The sequence below is a fragment of the Drosophila bipectinata genome, chromosome 2R (genome assembly GCF_030179905.1).
Source record: "Drosophila bipectinata strain 14024-0381.07 chromosome 2R, DbipHiC1v2, whole genome shotgun sequence".
In the NCBI taxonomy this organism is placed as follows: Eukaryota; Metazoa; Arthropoda; class Insecta; order Diptera; family Drosophilidae; genus Drosophila; species Drosophila bipectinata.
In genome coordinates, this window is record NC_091737.1 from 23,847,193 (window position 1) to 23,872,859 (window position 25,667).

General features: G+C 46.1%; 5 protein-coding genes and 4 non-coding genes across 12 annotated transcripts; 4 read left to right on the forward strand and 5 right to left on the reverse strand.

Annotated features, from left to right (window-relative positions):
• Window positions 1-1,675: 1,675 nt before the first annotated feature.
• Window positions 1,676-16,963, forward strand: mrj (DnaJ heat shock protein family (Hsp40) member B6 mrj). Of its 4 annotated transcripts, XM_017238349.3 has the most exons (7): window positions 1,676-1,824; window positions 2,396-2,449; window positions 14,480-14,657; window positions 14,718-14,827; window positions 15,384-15,590; window positions 15,649-15,967; window positions 16,029-16,963. In XM_017238349.3, exons 3-7 carry the CDS (start codon window positions 14,593-14,595, stop codon window positions 16,132-16,134), a joined length of 807 nt encoding a protein of 268 aa, XP_017093838.2. In that variant the 5' UTR covers window positions 1,676-1,824; window positions 2,396-2,449; window positions 14,480-14,592; the 3' UTR covers window positions 16,135-16,963. The 4 variants fall into 4 exon arrangements, with proteins under 4 accessions (XP_017093838.2, XP_043066600.1, XP_043066602.1 ...); XM_043210665.2 differs by lacking the exons at window positions 1,676-1,824; window positions 2,396-2,449 and adding an exon at window positions 11,568-11,737; XM_043210667.2 differs by lacking the exons at window positions 1,676-1,824; window positions 2,396-2,449 and adding an exon at window positions 14,221-14,330.
• Window positions 3,677-3,748, reverse strand: TRNAE-UUC (transfer RNA glutamic acid (anticodon UUC)). Its single transcript has one exon. It is a non-coding gene; the product is annotated as a tRNA-Glu (tRNA).
• On the reverse strand, window positions 3,940-4,011 carry TRNAE-CUC (transfer RNA glutamic acid (anticodon CUC)). The gene has a single exon. It is a non-coding gene; the product is annotated as a tRNA-Glu (tRNA).
• TRNAE-UUC (transfer RNA glutamic acid (anticodon UUC)) lies at window positions 4,194-4,265 on the forward strand. Its single transcript has one exon. It is a non-coding gene; the product is annotated as a tRNA-Glu (tRNA).
• TRNAQ-CUG (transfer RNA glutamine (anticodon CUG)) lies at window positions 13,410-13,481 on the forward strand. The gene has a single exon. It is a non-coding gene; the product is annotated as a tRNA-Gln (tRNA).
• A 959-nt stretch (window positions 16,964-17,922) lies between the features above and the next one.
• Window positions 17,923-19,657, reverse strand: LOC108118773 (PR domain zinc finger protein 15-like). Its single transcript, XM_017231569.3, has one exon. The coding sequence runs from the start codon at window positions 19,581-19,583 to the stop codon at window positions 18,429-18,431; it is 1,155 nt and encodes a 384-aa protein (XP_017087058.2). The 5' UTR covers window positions 19,584-19,657; the 3' UTR covers window positions 17,923-18,428.
• Window positions 19,658-19,699: 42 nt separating this feature from the next.
• Window positions 19,700-23,161, forward strand: Shark (SH2 ankyrin repeat kinase). The gene is made up of 5 exons (XM_017231694.3): window positions 19,700-19,869; window positions 19,969-20,465; window positions 20,520-21,041; window positions 21,100-22,330; window positions 22,391-23,161. Exons 1-5 carry the CDS (start codon window positions 19,791-19,793, stop codon window positions 22,882-22,884), a joined length of 2,823 nt encoding a protein of 940 aa, XP_017087183.2. The 5' UTR covers window positions 19,700-19,790; the 3' UTR covers window positions 22,885-23,161.
• Lipt1 (Lipoyltransferase 1) lies at window positions 23,133-24,823 on the reverse strand. Its single transcript, XM_017231696.3, has 3 exons — window positions 24,194-24,823; window positions 23,594-24,055; window positions 23,133-23,535 (listed from the first exon to the last, which is right to left on the reverse strand). The coding sequence occupies exons 1-3, from the start codon at window positions 24,758-24,760 to the stop codon at window positions 23,365-23,367; spliced, it is 1,200 nt and encodes a 399-aa protein (XP_017087185.2). The 5' UTR covers window positions 24,761-24,823; the 3' UTR covers window positions 23,133-23,364.
• A 142-nt stretch (window positions 24,824-24,965) lies between these two features.
• LOC108118826 (uncharacterized) lies at window positions 24,966-25,592 on the reverse strand. The gene has a single exon (XM_017231699.3). It carries the CDS (start codon window positions 25,236-25,238, stop codon window positions 25,065-25,067), a length of 174 nt encoding a protein of 57 aa, XP_017087188.1. The 5' UTR covers window positions 25,239-25,592; the 3' UTR covers window positions 24,966-25,064.
• Window positions 25,593-25,667: the final 75 nt, after the last annotated feature.

The following is a 25,667-nucleotide window of genomic DNA, read 5'->3' on the forward strand; positions in this document are numbered from 1 at the left end:
GGGGAGACGCCACCATCTGAGTGAGATTAATGCGGTGAGGAAAATCATAAATTAATTAGAAAACGGCTCAGTCCAGCTCCGGGGAAGTGAACTTTTTCTGTTTTTCGAAATGCAGATGCTTATTGGTGACATTTAGCGGCAATTTATTGTCATTAGGAGGAGACAGAGGGGTGGTGTTTCCAGTTCCCGAAGCCGAACTACAGGTGTTTTCAGAGAATCGCTTAATTAGCTTTTATTATTAGCTATGATGTGGCAACTAAGTGGCCAAATGTCACAGCCAGAGCGAGTCTCCCTCCGAACATCCGAGTGCCTAACTTCCTGTTTGAATCTTGGCGCCTAATGCCGACATTTAGGGACAATTAGCGCCACGCCTTTTGGCGCCAGTCAGCTAGGAGCATGTGCGTGGGTGCCTGGAATGTGGGTGCCGCAAGGATCGGTGGAATTCCTCTCTGTCGTCAGAGTGTCGCGACCAAAGCATCCTGTGAAAGGAGCTATATGCCTTGTACCATATGGCCTAGACTAAAAAACGTCTTTAAAAGACTCTAAATTTAATAAATATCATACGCTGTAAACATCAATTGTTATCTCTTCCAGAATCTGCGGTTTCCACAAAGCTTCCCGAAGCTCACACCGGATGTAGCCCTTAGTTGAAAATTGAAGACTTAAGCTGGGACCCATCACAACCCGGCTTCATAAGTCACCGAACCGTTGAAGCAGCCACTTCACCTGATAACGCAAGAATTGAAAAATATTTTTCCAAAAAAATATCAAGTGATATAGTTCAAAAATTATTCGGATGATTATATATATTATTGCACAATTATTCTGCTGCTGACGATTAAATAATATTTTTGTTTATACTTATTTTTTAATCGTCAGCAGCAAATGGATTATGCAACTGCAGCTTTATAAACTTGCTTCGAGTGTGTCTAGCCTAACTATAATTAACTGAGTTACTGCAAGTCAGCCAAGGTTGACTTGGTATTCAGCTTATTGGAGGCTGGAGAGCAGAAAAATTCAAGTTAAGCTTCAAAGTGGTCTGACTTGCATCAAACAGCCAGTATAGATGAATATGGGCCAAATATAGAGTTCTGGAAACGACCTTAAATCTTTTGAACTGAAATTCGGGACAGATACGTGCACACACCATGTCAATTGGTTCGAATCGTTTGTGACATGAACTTAGCAATGACATGAACCATGCAATGTAAATATATTTTAGCTTACATCTGAAATAGCAAAAACTTATTGTTAAAACTAACAAGAAACTTAAATTTATCAGAATATATAACACTTATTTATTAATAATGAATAATAAATTATGGAATAATCATGTAAAGTAAATAAATGACAAGGTTTGAAACAGGGAAAAGCAGGAACTTAAGGTAAGATACATTCTGCGATGTAATTCAGAATGGAATTTGAAAATTAGATAGAATGAACTGCCATTTCATTAATAGGCAAATCTAGTAGGCGAAAATTCTCAAAAAATTACACCTGTTGCCTATTTAAAGTTATCTCAGTCTGTGCAAACCATCGATAAAAGCTTTTTGAAAAAAAAACGGAATCATAATATCGATATGTATATATCGATATACTGATATTTTTTGTTATCAACAACCCTATGTTTATCGTCTTGTCGGGGCTTCTTGTTTATTCGTTTATCTTTTCCCCTTTTGCGCATGGTTCGCGGTTTGTTGCTCGCTCTGTTAGTCTTAAGATATTTTTTACGCAAAGTAGCGCGCCTGGCGCTTGGAGTGAACTGCAACGGACCATCATTTGAATAGTACGACCTGAAATCGAGTGCTTAACGGATTTTCGAGGGTAATTTAATTGCCATTTTTTAAAACGCGCGAAAATTGAGAATGCCATAAGCAGCATAGGAATAAAAAAAAAAAGCGAAAACCAAAAAACCGAAAAGAAGTGAAGTTGACATTGAAGTCGCTACGCGTGTGTGTTGGCGTGAGCTTTTGCTGGTGTGTGCGAAATTCTTTTGTGCTCTGGCGGTTCTGTGCAAAAAATAGTGGATGAAATAATTGCAAAATATGCTGAAGAGATGTATTTAAATGCAAATATCAAGTGCAGAGGCTTGTTTTGTAAAAATCAATAAAGCGCTGTAATTGTCGTCAACACTATTCCAGTGTTGTTGTTGTTATTCTGGCTGCCACAGGAGTTTCCGTCAACAAACAGCGGGGGAGGCCGCCCGCCCGCCCTCTCTCGCGCTCTCTCTTTCGTTCACTTCCTCAAGCCGCGCCACCCTCTCGGGACAATAGTGTCGCTTATCTTGTTTATTTTTATTTATTTGTAGCTTTACTATATCGTGTTGGATTCGCATTTGCTGGAGATTTCTAATGAAATAAATTTTTCGTGTTTTTTTTTTCGGTTCGCACCCCAGGAAGGAGAAGGTGTAAAAAGATAAAAAAAAACACAGACAACACAACAAGACAAGGTAAGTTAAAAACGCTAAACAATCGAAATGGCCACATGGCAACTGTTGTTTCGACTTCGCTTGTTGCACAGGCAGTCTCATTAAAATTAGCACACACCACCCCATCACACCCCACCCACACAGAGGCGCTTTGCTTGACAAGTTCAATAATCGAAAGTGCCCCTTCGCGGTCTGTATACTAATGGGCATGGGTGTCCGACCGTTCATTGCTCTGCTCATCTGAGATCTGAGATTTTGACTTATTGGCTGGCGTCTCCTCCTCCTCCTCCCCCTCGGACATGTTACAGCGCCACTTCCTCGTACGATAATGCAGCTGCTGGTGGGGCTCTTGATACCGTTAAACCCGTTTCTGACTCAAAATGTCGATTGTTTGTCTTGTTATTGTATTGCGATTGTTGTATGCTAACGTTAATTTGCCATTTTTGGCTGCCAGCTCGCTATTTGCCTGTCTCCCCCTCCACCTCCACCTCCCCCTCAAATTTGGTTGCAATTAAAAATTGATTTTCCTACTGCCAAGCATCGGCAATCAAATGCTCCGAACGTTGGTTTCTATTTCTGCAACAATGAAAAAGCAATTTTCCGTATCTACCTACTAAATAACAAAAACAAAAACAATAACAAACTCTGTCAAGGCATTATATCTGATTGTGTTGCTTTTGTTGTAGCCATTCGCTTGCCACACGTTTTGCGGCAGGCCATTGTCGTTGTCGTTGTTGCTGTTGTTGTCAGTATGTTGCAATGCTGGGCATGCCTAATTTTCGGGTTAACAAAAGTTAAGTGCTCAGGCTCTTAAAGCTTTGCCTTTTTGTTAACGAAACCGTTTTTCCCTACTACTTGTATGTAGTTTTTGTATTTTTTTTATAAGCGGCAACATCAACAATTGACAACCTGGGCCAACAACAAACTAAAACGGCATTTTCCCCAAAAAAAAATGGACTAAAAATGTTTCGTAGCGTGTCCGATTGGCATCAATTGGAGTGGCGCTAGGCAACTGTGTGAAGTCTTGAAAAAGCAAACAAAAACAAATGAATATACACGTGTATATGCGGGTTATAGAAAAATATATTATTGCAATGTGGTTGCTTGTACGGTGGTGTGGAATCAATTTCCAATTATTTACGCTCAGGTATTTCTCAATATATTGCACTCATTTACAGTCTATACTTTTAATAAAAAAAAAAGTAATTATTAAAATTAAATAAATAAAATAAAATAAAAAAAAGATACTTCCCATACCGGGAATCGAACCCGGGCCTTCTGGGTGAAAGCCAGATATCCTAGCCACTAGACCATATGGGATGTTGGCAACCCAGTAGCAAAGCGGCGTTTTGTTAGCAATTGACTTGGTTCTGCTTCGTGAATACAATTCTCTTGCTTATAAATTATATTTCACATATTATATACCCAAACCCGAATTATATCTGACAATTAAGCAATTAAGATAAGAAAAAGAAAATAAAATAAAGTAAAAGAAATTCGAGCAAAAAAGTTTCCCATACCGGGAATCGAACCCGGGCCTTCCGGGTGAGAGCCGGATATCCTAACCACTAGACAATATGGGACTTGAAGGCCCAGGTGGCTAAACTGTATCCTTATAGTTGGTCTTTGAGACAAACATTCTTACGACTGAATACTTTTGCTTTTTGTTATGGAAAAACAAGTGTATTTTAGAAAGCATTTCTTCTTCAGGTGTTGCACTTAGCGCCGCGGCTAATATTATATAACTGGAGTGGGGTAGAACATATCCCATATGGTCTAGTGGCTAGGATATCTGGCTTTCACCCAGAAGGCCCGGGTTCGATTCCCGGTATGGGAAGTAACTTTTTTTTTTGTCGTGTTTAAATAAATTATTTCGCCTGTTAACCGAAAATCCGACAACTACTTTTATTGACCCCACTTAGAGGCAGGCAGTACAACACCAATCATGGCTCAAGTGGTGTTTTAATGAGTCTCAGGCTGAACATAATCCGGCTCAATGAACTTCCCCGGTCATCTGGCGTCTGATCCCCATCATGTGCAGCTGCAACTCAATTTTCCGAGACCGAGACACTAGTTGGAAAAACGGCTAATTCATCAAAAGTGTGGCAAAGCCGAGAGCTAAAAACAGTGGGCTATTGTTGTTGCTCAACACGCCTACTTTTCGCTGGTGTCCGCCCCATTTGCCCCATGCTGTTTGTTGCTTGCCACTTTCCAAGTCAATTGAAAAACTCGTGTTGCTTTTATATGCCATCACCATCCGGAGTAAGCCCGACCGCCTGCCTGCCTGAGCTCTGAGCTTATACATATTGTATCCAGACATTAGAAGCGCGTGTGAGACGTACGATTGAGAAAGAAGCGTATAAAAAAGGCAAAGCGAACAAATTACCATTTTTTATAGTTTCAAAATGTTTGTTTTTTTTTTTTTCTCCTCTTCTGTTAAAGAAAGCCAAGCCCCGACAATCGATGCCAGAGCTTGGTAGAAATAACAAGAAAGACGGCAACTTTTTCGTTTCTGGTAAACGTTGAAGGAACGCCAACGCTGCCAGAGCTTTGTTTTTATTGTTAAACCAGTTGATCAGTTGAGCGACAGAAAGAGCAACAAAGACGAGAACGACAGCTGCTGCTTCGCTATATCCAAGTATATATATGAGTATTTCTCTCCAGATCTCCCGGCTGTGCTGGCTGATACGCTGACTGCATATTAAGAGCCCCTCGCTGCGCGCCTGCGTCCAACGACCGCATTGTTGGGAGCTGTCTAAGCTCTGTTTGTTTTGTTTTCGACTTGGAGCAGACAGACGGCCGGGTTAGGCAGGTAAGCAGGTAGCCAAGATAGTCAAGATGGGGCTCCAAACGTTCAGATGTGCAACAGGGAGGCATGTGCCTAATTGAATCCTCAATCTAGCAATAAAGTACGACGTCTTGGGTTTATAGAACTCGAAAAGTGCTTTGTCGTCTATGGACACCATAAAGGGCAATTAGCATGCCGCTATCCAACTGTCTATCCATTAAGAAAGACTCACGCACTCCAAATTTCTTTGTCGCCGACTTGACCTGGAGTCCCCGACTATGCCAGTGTCTGCCGTGAGGTGCAGGCCTGTCAGTTGAAACACAAAGGCAATGGCACTCTCGGGGAGTTGGCTAACGATACCCACCGTCCAAAATCACAATCGTAGTTTGTAGTTTGTAGTTTCACTCGCCCATTTAGCATGACAATCAGACAACAGAGGATGGGACACTAATACGCGCGGGTCATGCATGGCCTGCAGTCCGACGAACACACCTCTTTCGCTTTGTTTGCTGCAAAATAAAAAAAGGAGGAAAAAAAAATTAAATACTGAAACCAAAACCGTTTTCACTCTTCATTTTCATGTTTGTGAAAATCCGCAAGCCGTCACGCCCAGGCCGAAAACCCCAGTCTCAGTCCCAGTCCCAGTCCCGAAAGAAGGGCCCCCACAGGCCATTGACACACATTTTGGCCGTGCTTTGCGTGTGCTGGCTCCCCAATCTCAGGCCAATGCCGAGGCCAAGATATTGGGGCTTCTGGCCAAGACACGACTCATGTAGACACTATAATGTCGTGGATCCCCCCGATCGGAATATAAAGAAAGCGTTCGGAAAGTGATACGACGATGCTGCAGACGCATGTCCAATAAATAAATTGAAATATTTACGCTTCTCAACGAAAAAAAAAAAGGAAAAGAACCGGTCTGTGAGAAGTCTGATTCCCAAGTCTGTCTGGCCTGCATCCCTATAATCGCTCCGTTTGTCTCGGGGAGCCGCAGGCTGCACCACCGAGCCGGCGCAGTTGCAGTTGCAGCTGTGACCCACTCCCAGTTGTCCATTTAAAGCGGCCAGACGACGACGATGTGCGGCTTTGGAGAAAAACGTATCTGCGCACATTTATCGCCAAGCAGACAGACAGACAGCCAGCCAGCTCGGCTCTTGTGGCGGTGGTTCGCGGGTCTAATGCCAAAAATCAGAAAAATGAAAATTTCACCTCCGGTCACACGCTTGAGGAGTCATACACTGGGCAGCTGGGCATGCACCACCGTGCTCCGGTGAAATGGATAGCGCCAATGGCCGTTGTAGAGATTGCAGGCCCTGGGTAATTAACCAACTGAGCCTATGGGCTATGAAATTGATTGGAAGACCGAAAATGGAGCAATAATCGATGGCCCAAGGATTTGGCTTTAAAACCCTAGCTCACCTATGGGAAGTTTCTTTTCGTGTGGCTTAGAGTGAAACTTAATTGCGAGGAATCTCTAGCCTCTTTACTAATCGAGGCAGAGCAGTGCCTTACCTTTTTGGGCCTAATTCGATGTGTTACCGTCGATAACTCAGTAAGCTCCACTTCATAGAGAGCGCATTTTGCGCCTAATGATTGTTCGTTATTTACCAAAACAGGTATCTGGTATCCAGCCATTGAGATGGATTTTCTTGAGTTTTTCAAGCTCATTCCGAGCTTAAGATAGGCCCATGAAGATAAATGATTGAATGTCCGGATGCACTTGAAGCGCACATAAAAATAGTGGCTTGTCAGCATCATCAGGGGTGTCTAATGAACACAGAGAGAAATATATCTTTCAAGTCCAAGTACTATCATCTATAAGGAGTGGATCTCACTTCTCTGAGTGCACTTTTCCACGATGATGTGAGGAAAATCAACTTGGGCTGGTGAATCAATCACTGTGTCTGCCTAGCTTCAGTTTCGGCCTCATCTTCTCTCAGATGAGGCTCTGGCCATTTAAATTAACCGGTTCGCCTTGTTTGCGGTTCCCCTAATGAGCAGCACTTGTTGTCCGCTCAAGAGTTTTGGAGAGATTGCAGACACATATCCCCACAATCATATCCCGTGTCCATCTTCATAAATGCTTTCTCTCTGGGGGGATTTGTGGGAAAGCCTAGGCCCTGGGGCTCTACACGTGTTGGCGGCGGTGAAGCTCGTTAGGTCAAGACCAGAGATTAATTGAAAAGATTTATCAGTGGATACATTTTGGTTTAGTTTCATGCACAAAGTCGAGCTCCACCGCAAAAATTAGCCAACACGAAAATGATGTCATTTGAAGACTCTGAGCTTGAGTAGTTCACAAGATAGACACTCTTCCCTTGAAATTCTGACTTGACTGACTTTGGCATTGCAACCCGATGATTATGATGGTCTTGGCTCATTAGCAGCCTCGCTTTCCGATCGGGCTAGTCCAGTAAATGGAGCCTTAGCACGACACTCTGTACTTGGATTAGTCGGATGCCAGGGCGATAATTAAGTGCCGGGGCGTGTTACGCATCGAATAGATGCTTGAATTGGAATACAAACTGAGTTCGATTCAGTTTCCGAGTAAAGATGAAGAGCGAAGGTCTCCAGTGAGGCGCAGCAGCTGGACTGAGATTGAGACTCTGCTCGTTGTATCTGTATCTATTTCCATTAATTAATCTTTTGTCTGAAACGGGCTTTGAAACAGCAGACAAGGAGGTACAACAATATCTTATAAGATTTTGCATTGTCTTCTTGGAAACGGCGGTACATCTTCCTCGTTTATTGAATTTGCCAACTCAAAAGTGGCGACTTATGATGCCTGAGTCATGTTTCCCGGGCCTGGTGGAGAAAAGTCAAGGCACCAATCACCCCACCAATCGATCGAACTGTCATTTAAATTGCTTCCAAGACGCCTTTCAACATTGTGGATTACATAAAATTACCTTTCTGTGTGAAGAGCAATTACCTCTCAATTACAAATTTACTGTCTTGGCGCTCTCGTTACTTTTTACGATTATTGCACTCAATTAAATTAAATTGCTTTGGAAATTGGGCTCGTTTTCTGCCGTCCATCGGCCAGTCACTCCGCGGCCAGGCGCCATCTCCCAGCTTTCATTTCGCTTCATCAAAGTTTAATTCCCAAACTATTTATAATAATTACAAAAGCAAATAAACCCACACAAAGCGGGCCAGTGCCAGTAACTATAAAAAGTAGTCCGCTTTACTGCTCTTTTTTGTCATTTGGAGTCCAAAGCGTGAGCGTCAGAGATCGCTGGCCCAGGGCCTTGCTCCCCAAGACCCGGAGACACAGTTTAAGCTGACTCCATGCCATGAGACTCCAACCAGAGACGGCAGCTGGTGGTGATGGTGACGACGCTGCGTCTGCCTCGACGATGATTTTTGACCCCAAAAGGGGGACTATGTTAAGTGTCTTAAGATTTATTTCAGAGTTCTCTTTGAAGAGCTAATTGAAGACTAGAAATATTACTTAGTTGGATTCTATTTCTTGGATAACTCTGCTGTACTTTCCTCTCTAATCTTTAATTTAGTTTTGTGGTTAGTCCACAAGTCAACGCCTACTTGCTACTTGCTACAAATTGCTTGATTTTCGCTGAAACCTAGACCAGCGATCAATCACTTTGCCCTTTAACTCTAAGAAACTGCGTTGATGGTCCTCCGAGACCAGATTAGAGGTCTCAGTGGCTTTTCCCTACTTTCGCTAATAAAATTGTGCTTAGTATCTGGCGGATTTATGGAGTTGGCTGGCTGACGGACGAGACGTTTATGTCGGCTGGCTGAGTAAGTTTTTTATTTTCCCGAGAGCTGCCGGGATGGCTAACAACATGTTTCCGCCTGGATCGTTGGCCAAAAGAAAAATAGCCTCAGGTGGCTAGATGCGGTCATTGCGGTCGGCAGCAGCATGCAACGTGCAGCGTTTGCAGTTTAATAACTTCATTGTCAATGCAACATGCGGTGGCAGTTGCACACAAAACACAAAGGCATCCACCCGGGCTTGACTTTTTTTTCCACTAAAGGCATCCAGTATCCAGTAGCTTCCAGTATCCAAGAGAAGTAATCTAAAAGCTAGATACATTCAACAAAAAGTACCTGGAATTGAACTTATCTTGCAACTAATTTATTGTTTAATCTTTAAGCTTAATGGTTATTGCTTTAATGAGCCAAGAAATAAAGGTAATTAGAGGCAATAGAGTCATAGACTTGAAGTACAATTTCTTTCGGTGTAACTGCAGCTCGGTAGCCAAAGGATGAAAAGTGGAGATGGCTATCAGGTACGACTTGAATTTATGCCTCACATAAGGAGCTCTTGAGGCAAGAATTTGAATCTCTATCTTTTTTTTCTTATAATGGCTACGATGATTCCACAAATCAAGAGCGTTGTACATTGAGATCATCACCGGCTGGCTGGCTGTCTGACTGGCTGGCTGGCAGGTTTATTTTGTCGATCGGTGGTGGGTAGTCTTTATGTGACTGAGCGCCATCGACGGGTTGTATTAAACCCGACTTGCCATATTTAGTTTAAGGTGTTTTATGACTGCATGACTCGGACACGAGCGTTTGTTACACCCGCACATCGATAGCTTTTGGGACTCAATAATAGGGCCAGAGTGACCGGAAAATCTACGACTACGACCCTCTTTCAACAGACCCTCCATAAATTCAAAAGGCCTCGTAGATGAACTGAAACCGCAGACCCCACCCATGGAACCAAACAGAAATTACACAGATAATTTCGACATTTACATTGAAATGATTTCGATTCGATGCTCCGGGCCGATCTGGAAACCCCCCCTTGGCTAGACACGGAGGGCAAGCCCCCTATGGATCGGACATATCCGATCGGCCTGATGATATTACAACAGTTCCGAGGGAGTCTATGGAAAAACTCAGCCAGCGGGGAACCGCCAGCTGCGGATGAATCAGCAAATGCGGTTTGGGGTCGTACAACTTACAACTGGGTGGGGGTGTGGGTGGGTGTGGGGGCTTGTAAGGCATAGTGTAGTATAGCTATGGTAGTATGTATAAATAGATCGATTCCCACGCCCACGTGTCTATTTCTAGGTCTTGTGTGGCTTTTCTCAGCTCTGTCTCGGTTGCTTCACATGGCATTGCATTGTTGATGGTTTTCCCTCTCTCTGATTGTGCAATTTGGCGAGTTTCCACCTTTTGTTTTCATTTCTTTGGGGCCTCCCCCTCCTCCTTTCTTCAGCCTTTCCCTGCCCGCCCAATCTGTGTTATTTTCCCCCAATAATTACTGACCACTTAGTGGTGTTCCAATTTCTTGCAATTTCTTCCAATTTTCCTGCAATTTTCCTTCAATATTTTTCCTGTTTTTACCGCCTTCTTGCCTTTGGTATTAATATTTTTCTTCCGCAATATACTTATGACCAATTCACTCTTCCCGCCCAACTAAAAATAAATTCCCACACATTCGAAGCTCCCTCAAAGTGTTGGTGCTTCTATATTTGAAAAAAAAAGTACAATTTATAAACATTTCGAACATATTCGCCCATCATTCCACCTCCCCCCCAAAGGCCAGACCCACCTGCTGTGGCAGAGGCACAGTGGGGCAAGAGATACGGCCAATGCTGCTACTACCAGAGTCTGGTCTTCCAACCACTGTCCGGCGGCGTCAACGACTCGTGCGTTCGTTCTAAAATTAAATATTTAAATTTGTTGACTTTACACATTCGGCTGCGCTCCGCCGCCTTTATAATGTTATAAATTTTGGCCATTAAAGCCATCTTTATTTAAATGATTCTCCGATCTACTCCGATCATCGGGAGGATGAGTCGATGCTGATGGAGGAGAAACTAGTTGATGAATCACTGGACGGGGAAAAGGGGACTTAACCGAATCGGCCGTCATCGTTTCGGTTATAGAGTGATAGGGCGGCGATAAGAGCCGACCCTCCCGAAAGATAAATGATAGCGACGATAACACAGCCAGAATCAGCGTAACAACTTCCGGTGGAGTACCCGCGAAAATAACAAAGGGGGAGAGAGTGAGCCGCTCTCTGCTGGGGCACTCTCTCTCTCAGACAGAGGCGAATGGCAATGCCGTCAGCTGGGCAGCTACCACTCTCTCTCTCTAGCTCTCTCTCTCTCTCGCGATCTGGAACAGTGGGTTACAACGAGTTTAAAGTGCTCCCAAGACCTGTACTAATTGTAGTTAATTAATTAGATTATCTTTAATTGTTGTAGACCTAAAAAAATCATAATATAAGAAAGCATAAAGTTTTATTTAATAAATTAACTAGAGAGCTATTTTTAGACCCCCAACCATTTGTATCTTTCACCCATGGTGCAGTGGGAGTATCTCGGTTTGGCGTTCATTCGATTCCGAACGCTTCGCCGCCGCGTACGTGAGCGCGGTTGAAAAAGTTTTCAATTTTTATTTATATTTCGTTCTTGGTGCGCTTTTCCGGATTTATTGCTTCTATAATGTTCAGTACGACGCTCAGTGGCGACTTCGAAGACAAGCTCGACACCAAGTTTAAGACGAGATTGGCGATCGCTGGCTAGGAAGACGACAAAGTAAATCCAAAAGTGCGAGTGCATCTGCGGGATACACTGCGGGGTGCTCTCTTTTACGGTTCGGATTGCGTGACTTTTCATCAATCTCCAATATAAATGCGCAACGTTTTCTTATCGCACGTATCTGTGTATCTGTGAGGTTCGATTGCAGTCAGAAGTAGGTTATGGCAAAAGCCAACTCCGAAACTTGGAGGCTACCAACACGCAACCAACTGTTGCCGCTGCTGCTCTGCTTCCTCTCCAGCCAACAGGTGAGGAGGAGCAGCAGGTGCCACTAGGAGGAGCAGTGTTCTCCAGCTTGTTGTTTGTTTTATCGCCGCCGTGTCACAATTCGGGCTTAATTGAAGCGACAAGCTATTGAAGAGTGTGAATCTCTTCATGCAGCGTCGATATCAACGGTGATGTAATTTGCATAAAAAACCCCACCACCAACATCGCACTCTGCTGGCCGCAGTCTAACCGCATACATAGTTTCTGGTGTAACTTCAGGTTTGGAGCTCCCCCCGTGTGTAGGTTGTAGTTCGATATTATTGCTGAGCACACTTGTTGTTTAGAGTCCCTCGAGTTTGTGATTAAAGCTGCTTGAATTCGATTCGCGTAAATAAATAAATAAATAAATACTGGAAAATGGGTGGCATGCACTGGAAAAATATTTACAATAGAAAGCCTTCAGATACTTCATGAATCAGTTACATCCTTATCAGCAGTCCCCTTCACTGAAATGAGGCCATTCTCCAAAGAATCTGTAATGGAATTCTTTCCAAATCACTGGTGGGTGATTCATATCCATTCCTGATGAAATGACTCTGATCTTTACAAACCAGTTTATGGGAGTCTCTTCCCTAATTTTGTTAAAAATTATACTGAGTTTCTGACATTTGGGTCTTGAAGAGCATCTATGTAAGCATTTAATAGCTAGTTTCTGTTTGATTTCGATTTTGAGAACCGGCGGCAAATGCCTTAAATGCCGCAGACGCCCACAGAATTATGGCTAGGTGCTGGTGCTGAGTGACTGCCTCGAGATTATGGTCTCGAAGATAACTATAGCCACTATAGCTAGCTCGGTTGGCAGTGAAATTCAAGTCACTGGTCTCCCACTGCCCCTGCTCCCCGGCATCCTGGTTAGTTACCTGCCACCTGGCCACCCCCTTTGGCTGTTGTCGCCGCTGACGTGTGTGTGTCATGCGGATGGCTGGCTGGCTGGCTGACTGGCTGGCCAGCAGAGACGTCAGCAGCAGCGTCGTCATTTGCTGCTTTTAGACAATGCTACAAGTTCCTACACCTACGACCTAGAATTTGCCGAATATGTCAACAGGTATATAGCCAGGCAGAGCGAATAAACGACTCACACCAGCGGCCGGCTATATCTCAGCTTAATATACGTATCTATCTATCTATAAGATTCTATATAGTCGTATATAAACAGCAACATGTTGGTATAAAGGGGAGATTCATTAAAATTTATGTTATTTATTTATTTTCTCCCCGAAATTCGTTTTCAATTGTATCTATAATCTTCAGTGGGACTATAAGATACATTAGAATTCGCGCCAACGGTTTGTAGCACCTGTTGCAAGGCCACTCTACAGCCATCCCTGTCGCTCCTGATTGCAGCATGCGCACTGGGCCACTCCCGGCCTGAAAAGGGAAATTGTCTGATGGCCAACACGGTGGTTCCATGGTGTAATGGTTAGCACTCTGGACTCTGAATCCAGCGATCCGAGTTCAAATCTCGGTGGAACCTGGCTTGCAGCTATTATTTTGAAGAAGTTGCATCGAAAAGATATATATTTTTAATCAAGTTATTATTAAAAGATACTATTATTATTAGTTTCATCTTTTCCACGCGTGTCTGGTGCTAATAGACGGATTTATTTGACGTCCACGCACACGCACCGCATCGAAGGCCATAAATTAGATCACAAAAATGCGAAAAAATGTGTAAGACATGAGGCTCTGTATGTGGCTAAGTGATTTGGCTCATTTGGGGGCTCAACTGTGCCCCAAAGAACCTCAAAACACAACCCACATGATACCACTTCCAGCCAAAGTTGGTCAGTCGAACAACAAGTTTTGAAGTTTGGAACTCACTTTGAGATTGGCCGCAAGTGCCAGTGCCAGTGCCAGTGCCGATGCCGATGCCGGTATTTGTATGTAAATTGTCGTGTCACTTGCCGGAGGGCTAATTTGGACAAAGCGCAGGCACTTTCCTCTGCCACATGTGGCAACAACAACAACTCGCGCATGAAATCAAGCCAAATTGTGTCAAGGGGCTGCCTGGCAACAATACAAATTAAATAAAATTAGCGACTATTTTGCACGGTGGGTTGGTGTGGAGGGGGTGGCGCTTCAGCTTCAGCTTCAGCAAACGCTTGAGTAACTTTGCCCCAAAACTTGCGCCCTCCCCCCTTCTCCATCTGCTAGCTGGCCCCGTCTCTGTCTTTCGCCAGGTTGCGTGTGTGGGCGATGGCATAATGAGGTTTTCGAACGACATTGAACTCGAAAAGTGTCGGGCGGGCGAGCAACCCAAGCTGCCTTTGACTTTGCCCTCGCCTTCGCCCCGCTTCCCAACGATCTACGAGTGTGTGCTTGGGTTTGTTTATATTTTCTATTTCGCCTTTGGCTTCTCTGCAAAAAAATATCAAAAAAACCAGACCAGATATTGAGTTCTGCCGACTGCTCGGTAACTGATCACCACAGCCCTTTGCTAACCAAGCCCTCTGTTTATTTGTGTTCCTGCAGACGCCCCAAGGAGCACCATCGCATTGGATTGCAATTTGTGCTGGCCCAGCAACCAACTGAAACAACAAGCCCCCCAATCAGAGATCACAGACTAGCTGCCCCACATCTGGACCATGGTGGACTACTACAAAGTTTTGGATGTGCCGCGCACAGCCACCGACAGTGAAGTGAAGAAAGCGTAAGTGGCTATTATGGGTTATATTATATTATTTATTTATTTGAAAACCCTTTCCTTTAGATATCGCAAACTAGCATTGAAATGGCATCCAGACAAAAACCCCGACAACCTGGACGAGGCCAACAAACGCTTCCGCGAACTATCCGAAGCCTACGAAGTCCTGTCCGACGGTAAGTTCTAGTGGCCATCCTGCCAGTATCCATTATCTCCCATCCCAGAAAAATGAGAAACATTCGGGGGTCATGTTTATATTGTGTACTTAGCCCGTAAGCGCAGGATCTACGACTCCCGGGCCACTCTCCACAAGTCCTCGGCAAGCAGCAGCAGCAACAGCAGCTCCTACTCCCGCTACCGCAGCGGAGGAACCACCGGCTATGGTCGGGACTACGATTACGACTACTACCCGGGCTCTGGATATGGGTCTGGGTCTGGGTCCGGACGACGGTCCGGCAACCGCTACCAAGCCTTCACCTTCCGTAACCTCTTCGAGGGGACACCGTTTCACAAGGTCTTCGGTAAAGCCAAAAGCTGACGCGTTGCATTGTTTGGTTACTTTGTTCTTGCTGACTGACCCCTAAGGCGCACGACGTTCTTGTTCTATTATTTGTGTCTGCAACTAAACGCCCTTCTTAGTGAAAGCTAATCCCGGCAGCTGTTCTATACTAACAGTAGACACAGTACCTAGTACTTCCCAACTAATCAAAGACTATCCTTTCCGATCCACAGAGAAGAAACGTCGTATCTACGATGAGTACGGCAAGGATGGACTGGGAGACCGTGGTCAGAGCCGCTCGCACACCCGCCACCACTACAACACCCACGACTTTGACGACTTCGACATAATGGGTGGCTTTCCGTTCGTCTTCCGACCCCCCGAGGAGGTCTTTCGTGAGTTCTTCGGCGTGAACTCGCCCTTTGCCGATTTCTTCAGGGGTAAGTTGATTGAGAGTTCCCCCCCTTTTGAAAACAACTAACCTGTGTGGAGTTCCAGATGCCAATGGATACTCGAACGGCAGCACGAGTGGATCGAGCAGCAGTCGACGCCATGGCGGCACCAGTGGCGGCATAGGAGCCTCCCGCCACCACCATCACCACCAGCACAAATTGGCCAATCCGTTTGGAGCACCCATGCTCAACTACTCGATGATGGACTTCTTCATGCCCACCAGCGGCTTCACCTCGTTCTCGTCCATGACCAGCAGCAATGGCAGCAGCGGCGTCACCCACATCTCTGGAGGGCCCAGTGCGGGCGTCAAGCGCACCTCCACCTCAACGGTGTTCGTCAATGGCAAGAAACTGATGACCAAAAAGTAGGCTATTCCTTCAACCAATAATAAGAAAAATGTCTCATGTTTGTTATTCTCCATACAGGGTCGTCGAAAATGGCAAGGAAACTGTCTTTTCATACGAAAATGATGTCCTTAAATCAAAGACTGTGAACGGAGTTTCCCAAAAGCTCTCTTCAATAGCTAATTAATCAAGAAAACTTACGCATAATATCGATATGAGCAACAGCAACAGTAACATCAACAAAAACCAACAAAGAAAAGTCATAAATGTAAAGGAAAACATTAACAAACCAATAGCAACTCGGATTTCTTGAAGAATGCTTCGATAAATGATACGTTAAACCCCTTGTTCTACATTAGAATCTAGTTACTTTTAATGGAAAGAGCGGTAGCAGTAGCGGTATCGAGGAGGAGTAGCACTAATGGAGCAGCAGCAGCAGAAGGAACCAGCAAGTAATGGACCAACAAAAGCTTAGAACCACCATCCAGAGCAAGCGCAGCGGCAGCAGGGAACGACATTAATAATGCACACCAAACCACATCAAAATTCCTTGTTATGGCAAATTATTTTAGAGCGATTTTATTCGAAAACAAAACAAGACGCCTAAAAATTATATAAATACTATAAATAGTTGCGGTGGAAATTAATAAAGACAGCGCCGACCACTAAGAAAAGCCACTAGGAAATCCAATCCAGAAAGGCTTGGGGCGGGGGCACGGTCGTGTTGGGAGCCAATCTTGAGAGCTGTTCATAGCCTGTTCGTGAATATCCTTGGGGGAGTAAATATGTATTTTTCATTGTATGTATGTAGTTATCTTTCTACCATTAGTCACTTAAGTTGCCACAATACTTACTAGGAAGCGATAAAGTTTAAATCATTTGTAATCATGCGAGTAGGGAATTGAGAACGGCGTGATTGTCACTTGCTTGAAATGTAAAAACTATCAAATAAAATATACAACATACTATATAATTCAAAACGACATTAAATGTTTATACATATTTGATAACCTAAACTTTTAATATTTTTAATGCCGTATCCTAGCGTTTAGTCGTTTTTTAAATGCTTAAGACTATTCTCACATAACCTGCAGCCGAATCGGAGAAGAAACATAAACAAATTATCTAACATAATCGCCCCTAATTTAATACCTTGTTTTAGTAGCGCCTGCATAATGAAAATAAATGAAAAACAAAACCAACAAAAATAAGAATATAAAATCCAATGCAAAAAAATAATATTCTTGTGTTTTAATCTCAAACAATTATTTTTAACATATGTATTATATCGGGAAATGGAAAATGCAAGGGAGGCACAATATGACCCACGCCGAAGAGCATATCTTTGTCAATTCTTATCCGATCCTTGAGCGGACTACCTTTATCGATTTGTGGATCGATTCTCCACAAATCTGCATCAAAATCTAGAAACAAATTATATTTTACATTTTTTGTCAAATTTTCTGGGGGACCCCCTGCGAAAGTTCGGAAATGCAGGGGACGCACAATATGAGCCACGCCGAAGAGCATATCTTTGTCAATTCTTATCCGATCCTTGAGCGGACTACCTTTATCGGTTTGTGGATCGATTCTCCACCAATCTGCATCAAAATCTAGAAACAAATTATTTTTTAGATTTTTTGTCAAATTTTCTGGGGGACCCCCTGCGAAAGTTCAGAAATGCAAGGGAGGCACAATGAGACCCACGCCGATGGCCATATCTTTGTCAATTGTTATCCGATCCTTGAGCGGAGTACCTTTATCGATTTGTGGATCGATTCTCCACCAATCTGCATCAAAATCTAGAAACAAATTATTTTTTAGATTTTTTGTCAAATTTTCTAGGGGTCTCCCTGCAAAAGTTGGAAAATGGATGGGAGGCACAATGAGACCCACGCCGATGGCCATATTTATGAATAGATTCTCCACCAATCCCCTATTAAAACAATGAACAATGCATAGAAGGGGCAATATGGACCTTGCCAATACTTGTTTTATTTTGACACATTCTTAAAAATTACAACTTTAAAATAAGTTGCAATTTAAAGTGAGTAATATATGTAAGTTATATACGTTGGCCATCCGTACCCGTTTTTCTCCCGGTTGCATCTATTTGATAGCGCTCGCTGACCTCCAGTATAGTTAGTGAAGTTTTTATAATTATAAAGTCTATATTTGTTTGCATATATAGTTAGGAACTATCTCCTTTAGCAAAGTTAGGAAGATTTCCGAGGCATATTCTGTTTGAAAGTTATATGCGTGGTGTTCTAGCAAATGTTTAATATGTTCGTTATCCTAATCCTCCTGCTACTGCTGTTTCCCAGAAACAGATCATGTTCCTCGACGTCTTCCTCTAGTAATTATAGCTCCCCCTGCTGCTCCTCGTTGGCGAACCAGATCTATTTTTTGCTGGACCCGGTCCATAACAACATAGCGTGGCAGTGGTGACTCTGGTGGGGATCGCAGTCGCTATCGCCGCCTCTACTTCATGCCCCGACGATGCTTAATGGTGCCATCGCATTTCGGGATATGGCGCTGGAGGAAGCCCTGGAACACGAACTGGCGGCCGCAGCGCTCGCAACTGAACCCAGGCTTCTTCTCTTCTTGCTCCTTGTTCTGACGCATTTCCTCCTCGTTGGAGAACTTTTCGCGGCAAGAGTCGCAGGCATAGCGGCGTCTAACCTGGCCAACGTCAAAAACGACGCTAAAGTTTTGGGAGCAGAACGAGCACTTGAACTCCTTGACGATCACCTTCTTGCCACCGTGCTTTGCTCGGAATGCGGCGGCCTCGGCCTCGAGCTTATCCTGGTGCTTGTGCGCCTCCATGTGAGCGGCGAATTTGGACTCCTCAACAAACTTGCTATAGCAACGGAAGCAAGTGTGTATCTGCACACCGGTATGCCGAAGCATGTGCTTTTTTAAGTATCCCTCCGTGCAGAAGACCTTGCCGCACACCTTGCACTGGCGGTTCTCTGCGGGGGCCTCATTACACTGACGCAGACAGGCGCGGTAGTGAAGCTTCAGCGAACCGACAGAATTGTACTTGTTGCTGCAGTTGGGGCAATGGAAGGTCTTTTTGCGAGCATCTCCTGCTTGGACCTTCTGCTCGGCGCCATGATCAACGGTTTCCTCGAAGAAAAGAAATTCAACATCGTCGTTTTCGTACTCAACTTCATGCTTCACGGCGACCATTTCGTCCTTCTTCTGATCCAGTTCCTCGCCGTCATCAACTTCCTTGCCCTTGAAGTCATTAACTTCCTTGTCCTCGACGTCCTTTTCGTGCTGATCATCGTGCATGCTGTTCGGAACGATGCGCAGAATCGTGTGCGTGCCGTCGCCCTGCTCTAAAGTTTCTACCTCCTCGACGGTACTGTTCTCCACTAGCTGTTCCAACGTAATGGGATGGCCGTTCTCGTCGATAACCAGCTCGTGGGCGGTGAGAGTTACCATAGCCGTTTCGGTACCATAGTCCTCGTTGGTAATGTAAGTATAGGTGTACTGAGCTTCACCACCATCTCCAGCGCCGCTTTCGCCATGTGCCGCCACCTTCTCGACCACTTCCGGTTCCTCTTGCAAGATGGCAGGCACAATCTCCTCACTGATCGCCGTCGAGTATTTTATACGATTGGGATTCATTACTATGCGACTCCGACAGACTTACGAGCGGTATAATAATTTAAACTTTAAATGTATCGGTTGTCTATCGATAATCACAAAAGTTAATACCGATAGAAAATATCAGTGTTGGTTAATCCACGGCTCACAGTGCTGCAAACTGCTGATCTTCAGATTTGGGAGCTAAAGGGATTTCTTAGTTTTCGGATTGGAACAAATGGCCTAGCAATGAGTCGCGACAACGAGTCCATGAAGTGGTTCCACGGCAACCTGTCGCGGGAGGCAGCAGACGATCTTCTCAAGCAAGGCGAGTTCAAGAGCCGAGGCTGTTTTCCTGCCCCTTGAAGAAACGAGGAATGTGGGCGTGGTGGACGGGCAATAATCAATTGTTCTTTTGGATCAACAGGTTACGAAGATGGAACATTCCTGGTGCGAGAGAGCAGCACAGCAGCCGGAGACTTTGTATTGAGTTTGCTTTGCCAGGAAGAGGTGTGCCATTACCAAGTCCGACGGCACGGGGGCGAGGACGCCTTTTTCTCCATTGACGACAAGGTGCAAACAAAGATCTTACACGGTCTGGACACCCTTGTGGACTACTACCAGCAGGCCGCCAATGGGCTGCCTACCAAGCTAACAGTGCCTCTGATACGCGATCCTCCGCCGCACAACACCCGAAGCCATGGAGTGACCAACCTGCTCCACCGTGCCACCAGCAAAAATGAGAGCAAGGTGGTCTTTGAACTGCTCAAATGCGGCTATCGTAACTTCGATGCTAAGAACCAGGATGGACAGACGGCCCTTCATTTAGCGGCTCTCCACTCTGACGAGGATATACTCAAACTTTTGTTGGACGCAAAGGTCCAGGTCAATAGTTCCGACTCCTTTGGCAACCAGCCTCTACATGTAAGCTGCCAGCACCCGTTGTTAGGATTCAAACTAATCCAATATCTGTTTCAGTACGCTGCTCGCTCTAAGCCGGCCAACTTTATTCGGACCCTTATCGCTGCACAGGCCAATGTCCAGGGAAGGAACAACGAGAACGGCTACGTGCCCCTTCACGAGGCAGCCAAGTATGGGAATCTAGAGGCAGTGCAGGAACTTTTGCTGGCGGAAGCTCCACCCCTGCCGAGGACCACCATGGGAGAGTTTCCCTTCGATCTTGCCAAGGAAGCGGGTCAGACCGCAGTGGAGGAGTTCCTTCTTAACTACAAGCTGCCCCCAGCCAATACCACAAGGGAACAGTGGTATCACGGCACGCAATCCAGGGAAGAGGCCGTGGCAAATCTCAAGAAGTATGCCAAGGAATTGGAGGCAAAGAATCCGCAAGTAGACACCTCAGGTTGTTTTCTGGTTCGCTATTCTGAGTCGGCAGCGGCCACGGGCTTGGTGCTTACCCTCTTCTGTGACCAAGTGGCTAAGAACTTTCGCATCTCGCAAGCTGATCTCTACCAGAACGGTGTAAAACTACAGTCCGGAGGGGTGAGTTTTCAGAGTTTATTTTTGTGGCAAGCTACTATATCGAAAGTTGTTGTTTCAGTCCAAGTTTCTGTACATCGATGACGGGCCCTACTGGCCCAGCCTGGAACACCTAATAGCCCACTTCATGCGCTTCTCGTATGGGCTCCCCGTAAGCCTAAAGTACCCTGTGCCGCCGCAACCCAAACCTGAAGTTCCCTCGTTTGCCACGATCCCCAGGGCTTTGGTTAAGTCGCGAACAACACCGCCAGCCACGCCTCCTACTCCAACTTCGGCGAATCCTCATCCTCACACCGCTCATCCCCATCCCCCAGTACCAACTATCGCCAAGAAAAAACAGAAAGAAAGTGGTGGCTCGGTGTTTAACACGCTGCGGCTAACCAGTCCCAAGAAGGGCCTTTTCGACATGAACAGTCTCCGGAAGAGCAAGGCCAAAAGCAAACGAAGTGAGTCCGAGAGCAGCGTAAGCGGGTCGGCAGCAAGGTCGGAGCAGGAACTTCAAGCAGCAGCGCCAATGCTGAAGAGTCTTTCGTTTTCCACCGAGTTCTCCGTCTTCAGTGCGGAGGGAGGAGGCGGAATCATTCCTGCTCCGGGAGGAGAACTGTACAACGTCCCCAGGAACAATACGCCCATCGACCTGCCTCCCATTGCCCAAAAGACTGAAGCCGAAGTTGAGTATTTCACCAAGAGTGATGTGGCGATTGAGCGGGAGCGTGCTGGTCAGTGGGCCGCCAACGGCTACCAGCCCACCGTTGAGGTCCTCTCATTGCTGGACCATCAGATCAGAAACCCCGCTCCGGGCCGCCTTCATTCAATCGTTTCTACAGCCTCCACGGAGACCGAAATGGCTAGCTACTTGCAGCGCAAGTGCAGCGGATCCGCCACCACTCCCCCGCCCAGCGCCATAGAGGCGGCTAAACTAAGATTCTTCATCGAGCCGGAGAACCTGGTACTGGAGTGCGAGATAGGAAATGGGGAATTCGGGTCTGTGCACAGCGGTTGGCTGGTGAAGAAGGGAAGTGGCCAGGCTGGTGAGTCTCGGCAGGAAGTGGCCATTAAGATGCTCAGCGACGAGCACAGCAATAAGCAGGAGTTTCTACGCGAGGCTTCGGTGATGATGCGGCTGGAACACAAGTGCATTGTGCGCCTGATTGGCATCTCGAAGGGGGACATGCTGATGATGGTTCAGGAGCTGGCTCCGCTGGGCTCCATGTTGCAGTATCTTCTGGACCACAGCGCTGATATTACGGTCAACACAGAGTTGAAAGTGTGGGCGTCCCAGATTGCTTGTGGTAGGCTTGAAATGAGATCCACCTCTAGCATTTTTCTAATTCTATTCCCTTCTTGAACAGGAATGCACTACCTAGAATCTCAGCACTTTGTTCATCGCGACCTGGCCGCCCGGAATATCCTCTTGACCAGCCGCCATCAGGCCAAGATAAGCGACTTTGGGATGTCGCGATCCCTGAGGCCCGGCAGCACGGAATACCAGTTCACCCAAGGCGGTCGCTGGCCCATCCGCTGGTATGCTCCGGAGAGCTTCAATTTGGGCATCTTCTCGCACGCCAGCGATGTGTGGTCGTTCGGGGTGACCATTTGGGAGATGTTCGCCCTGGGAGCACCGCCATACGGTGAAATTTCCAATGTGGATGCCATCAAGTTGGTGGACAGTGGCGAGCGATTGCAGCAACCCAGCCTCTGTCCCGCGTACATCTACGCCGTGATGCAAAGCTGTTGGAAGGAGCGGCCCAAGGACCGGCCCACTTTCGCCTACCTCATGGAGTTTTTTACCCGTGATCCTGACTACCAGAACCTGCCAGAGCTGGTGCAAACAGTCCACATCTGAGCCACTCCCTCGTCTCCATTAGAGTGCAATTTCCATAGTTATTTCTGGACTCGTTGACCGTATTTGTTATCCCTGTATCCTAGTATTTTGCGAGTTATATTTTTTGTAGAAGTAGTCCTTATCCTTAGAGTATTTTATATGTCTTCTTGTACTGAAGAAGTTTGTGTCAAAAAAGCAAATATGTGCCTTAAAACATTCAACGTAACCAATTCTATTTTAATTGTTATACGAATAAAAAATAAACTAAATATTTTTTATACATTTTTATAAAGTTTTATTGCAAATATTTTTATACAAAACAGTAGTAACAAAGGGATAGTGGTTTTTGTCTTAATACTAGGTTAGTGTAGTGGTTTCTTGGAAGGACTATAAACTATGTTATTGTGTTAGTAAAACTACATAAAATGATATCAGTTGATTAATATATATATATATTTTTTTTAATTTTTTTTTTGTTTGCTAACACAACAGCAACAACAATCATACAGAGCCATTCATGGCCTGTTTCACGTTGGAAGCGTTGACGAGCTTGAGAGCGCCAATGATGCCGTTGAGGTTCTCCTCGTTGTAGGGCTTGCCCTGGAGCGGAGTGACGACTGGCACCACCTGCTCGCTCTGAGGCAACTGAATGCCAATCTCCTTCATCAGTCCCTGAAACAAATAGACAGATTAGAAGTTGAATCTCCAAAGAACGAAGAGAAGCACTTACTCCATCCACTTCCACGCTTAGCTTCAGCTTCATGCCCTGCTCGTCGCCCTTGACATCGAGGTCCTTCTCAACGGTGAACTTTGGCGTCTTTCCAACAACCCAATCCCATGAGCTGTATTGGGCGCGCAGCTCCTCGATGCCCGGGAACCACTTCTCGGTGGGATTGATGAGCTGGAAGCCGCGCTGCTTCATCATCTGAGTCTTGCCGCCATCCTCCAGGGCAGTGGCCACCGTGCGCAGGTACTCGTAGCCCACGGCGGAGCGCAACTGGGCCACGTTCACCGTCCGATTGACGTCCACCAGATTGCGAATGGGGGAGGGCACTGATGCTGTGGCCCGGCTAATATAGTTCGCTGGCTCGCGGACCAAAGACTCGCCCAGATGCAGCTTGTTGGCGCTGGCCAAGATAGTGCAGTGGTGATAACAGTTCGGATGTCCCAGCTTGGCGGCTGTTCCAGAAATCTGTAATAGTTGTTGCTATTTAAACTGGCTCGATCATAAAACAGATGCGCAGCCCAGCTGACGTTGTTGCGGGGCTATCGCAAGGTCGCCGCCTGTGACTGATAAGCGCAAGTGACTCTCTCTCCTGATCCCACTTACCTTCTTGTTCCTCACCACGATGTCGTCGCGCTCATTGATGTCCGCCTTGATGGCCCACTCTCGGAACAAGGCCCTGGTCACTATGTTCAGGTTGTACTTGCGATCGTAGCGCTCCCGGGGCGAAAAAAAGGTGCAGTTCAGGTTGCCCAGATCGTGGTAGACAGCTCCGCCGCCGCTGTTCCTCCTGGCCAAGGTAATGCCGCGCTCCACCAGCCGCGATACGTTGGCCTCGGTGAAGGGGTTCTGGTGGCGTCCAATGACCACACACGGGTCGTTGGCCCACAGCAGCAGGACATGGTGGTGGCTGAAGTCAAAGTTCTTGTACAGCCAGTCCTCCAGCGCCAGATTGGTGAACACATCGCTAGACTGCGAGATGAACACAGACTTCTTAATGTCGGTATCGGGAACAACGGGTGGCGTCTTGGGCTTCTTCGGCTGGGTGGGCTTCGGCGCAGCTACGGGGGGCTCGGCGGTGGCTCCATCGCTGGAGGAGAGGCGCGTGACCTGGCCGCCGGAGGAGAGCAGCAGCCGCAGCTGGCTGGAATTGCGACGCAAGAGTACGCTCATGGCGCGACTGTCGGCTGTTCAGCTGTTTTCTTGCCGGAGCTCTCACAAGGAAGTAATGCGAATTCTGTTGCCAGGTGAACTGAGAGTGCGGCGCAATGCACTTGCAGACGAAACAAGGTCAACGCTGTGGGCAAAAGCTTTTGACGGTTTTTGCGCTTGATGTTACTGTTCTGCCAGCAATTTTCTGATCTCTGCGGTTAGGTTATGTTGTTTTAGGTTCGGGTGTCTTTATGTTCTACGGTAGTATTTGTATTTGCTATTGTATTCGTTTTGGTTTAGATGGCTTTGGTCTCTGCGCTGGACTTTAGACTGAGGCGTTTTTGTTTGCAGCTACGGAGCTGGCGGAGATCAGATACTCGTGAAGGGCGGGCGTTTGATGCAGCCACTTCCAGGTTTGGTGCAGGCCACAGACTCGTTTGCGAAGACCCAGGCAGTCCTTGTTGCCACAGCTCACTGGCATACTACGCTGCACACCCATCCAGTCCAGGTGGGGATTGATTAGATCCGATTCGGTGGGGGCCGCGGCGGGTTTTTGCTAGTCCCGGCCCGTATTCCTTGCTTTCACGGCACAGAAGGGGCAGAAGGGTTTTCTGCCGACTCGAAAATTTTCCACTCTTTGTTCGATACGAGCACGCGGTCGCGGGAGGTGCGGGGGACGATCGTTGATGGGAGGCGGCGGTGGAGCACAAACAAATAGGCAGCAGCAGAGACGAGACTCGTTCGCTAGGCAGTTTGCTTTGGAAAGCACGTCCGTGGGGCTTTCGCTTCAGGTGATTGGGGGGACAGTGTTGTGAGGTCTCCAGTGTTGAAAGGTGTAAGGTAGACGGAGCTTTTGTTGTTTCTTGGAGCCATTCACACCGGACGAGAAGCTGTTTTTGTTTATTTAACCTTCACATGGGTACCTTTT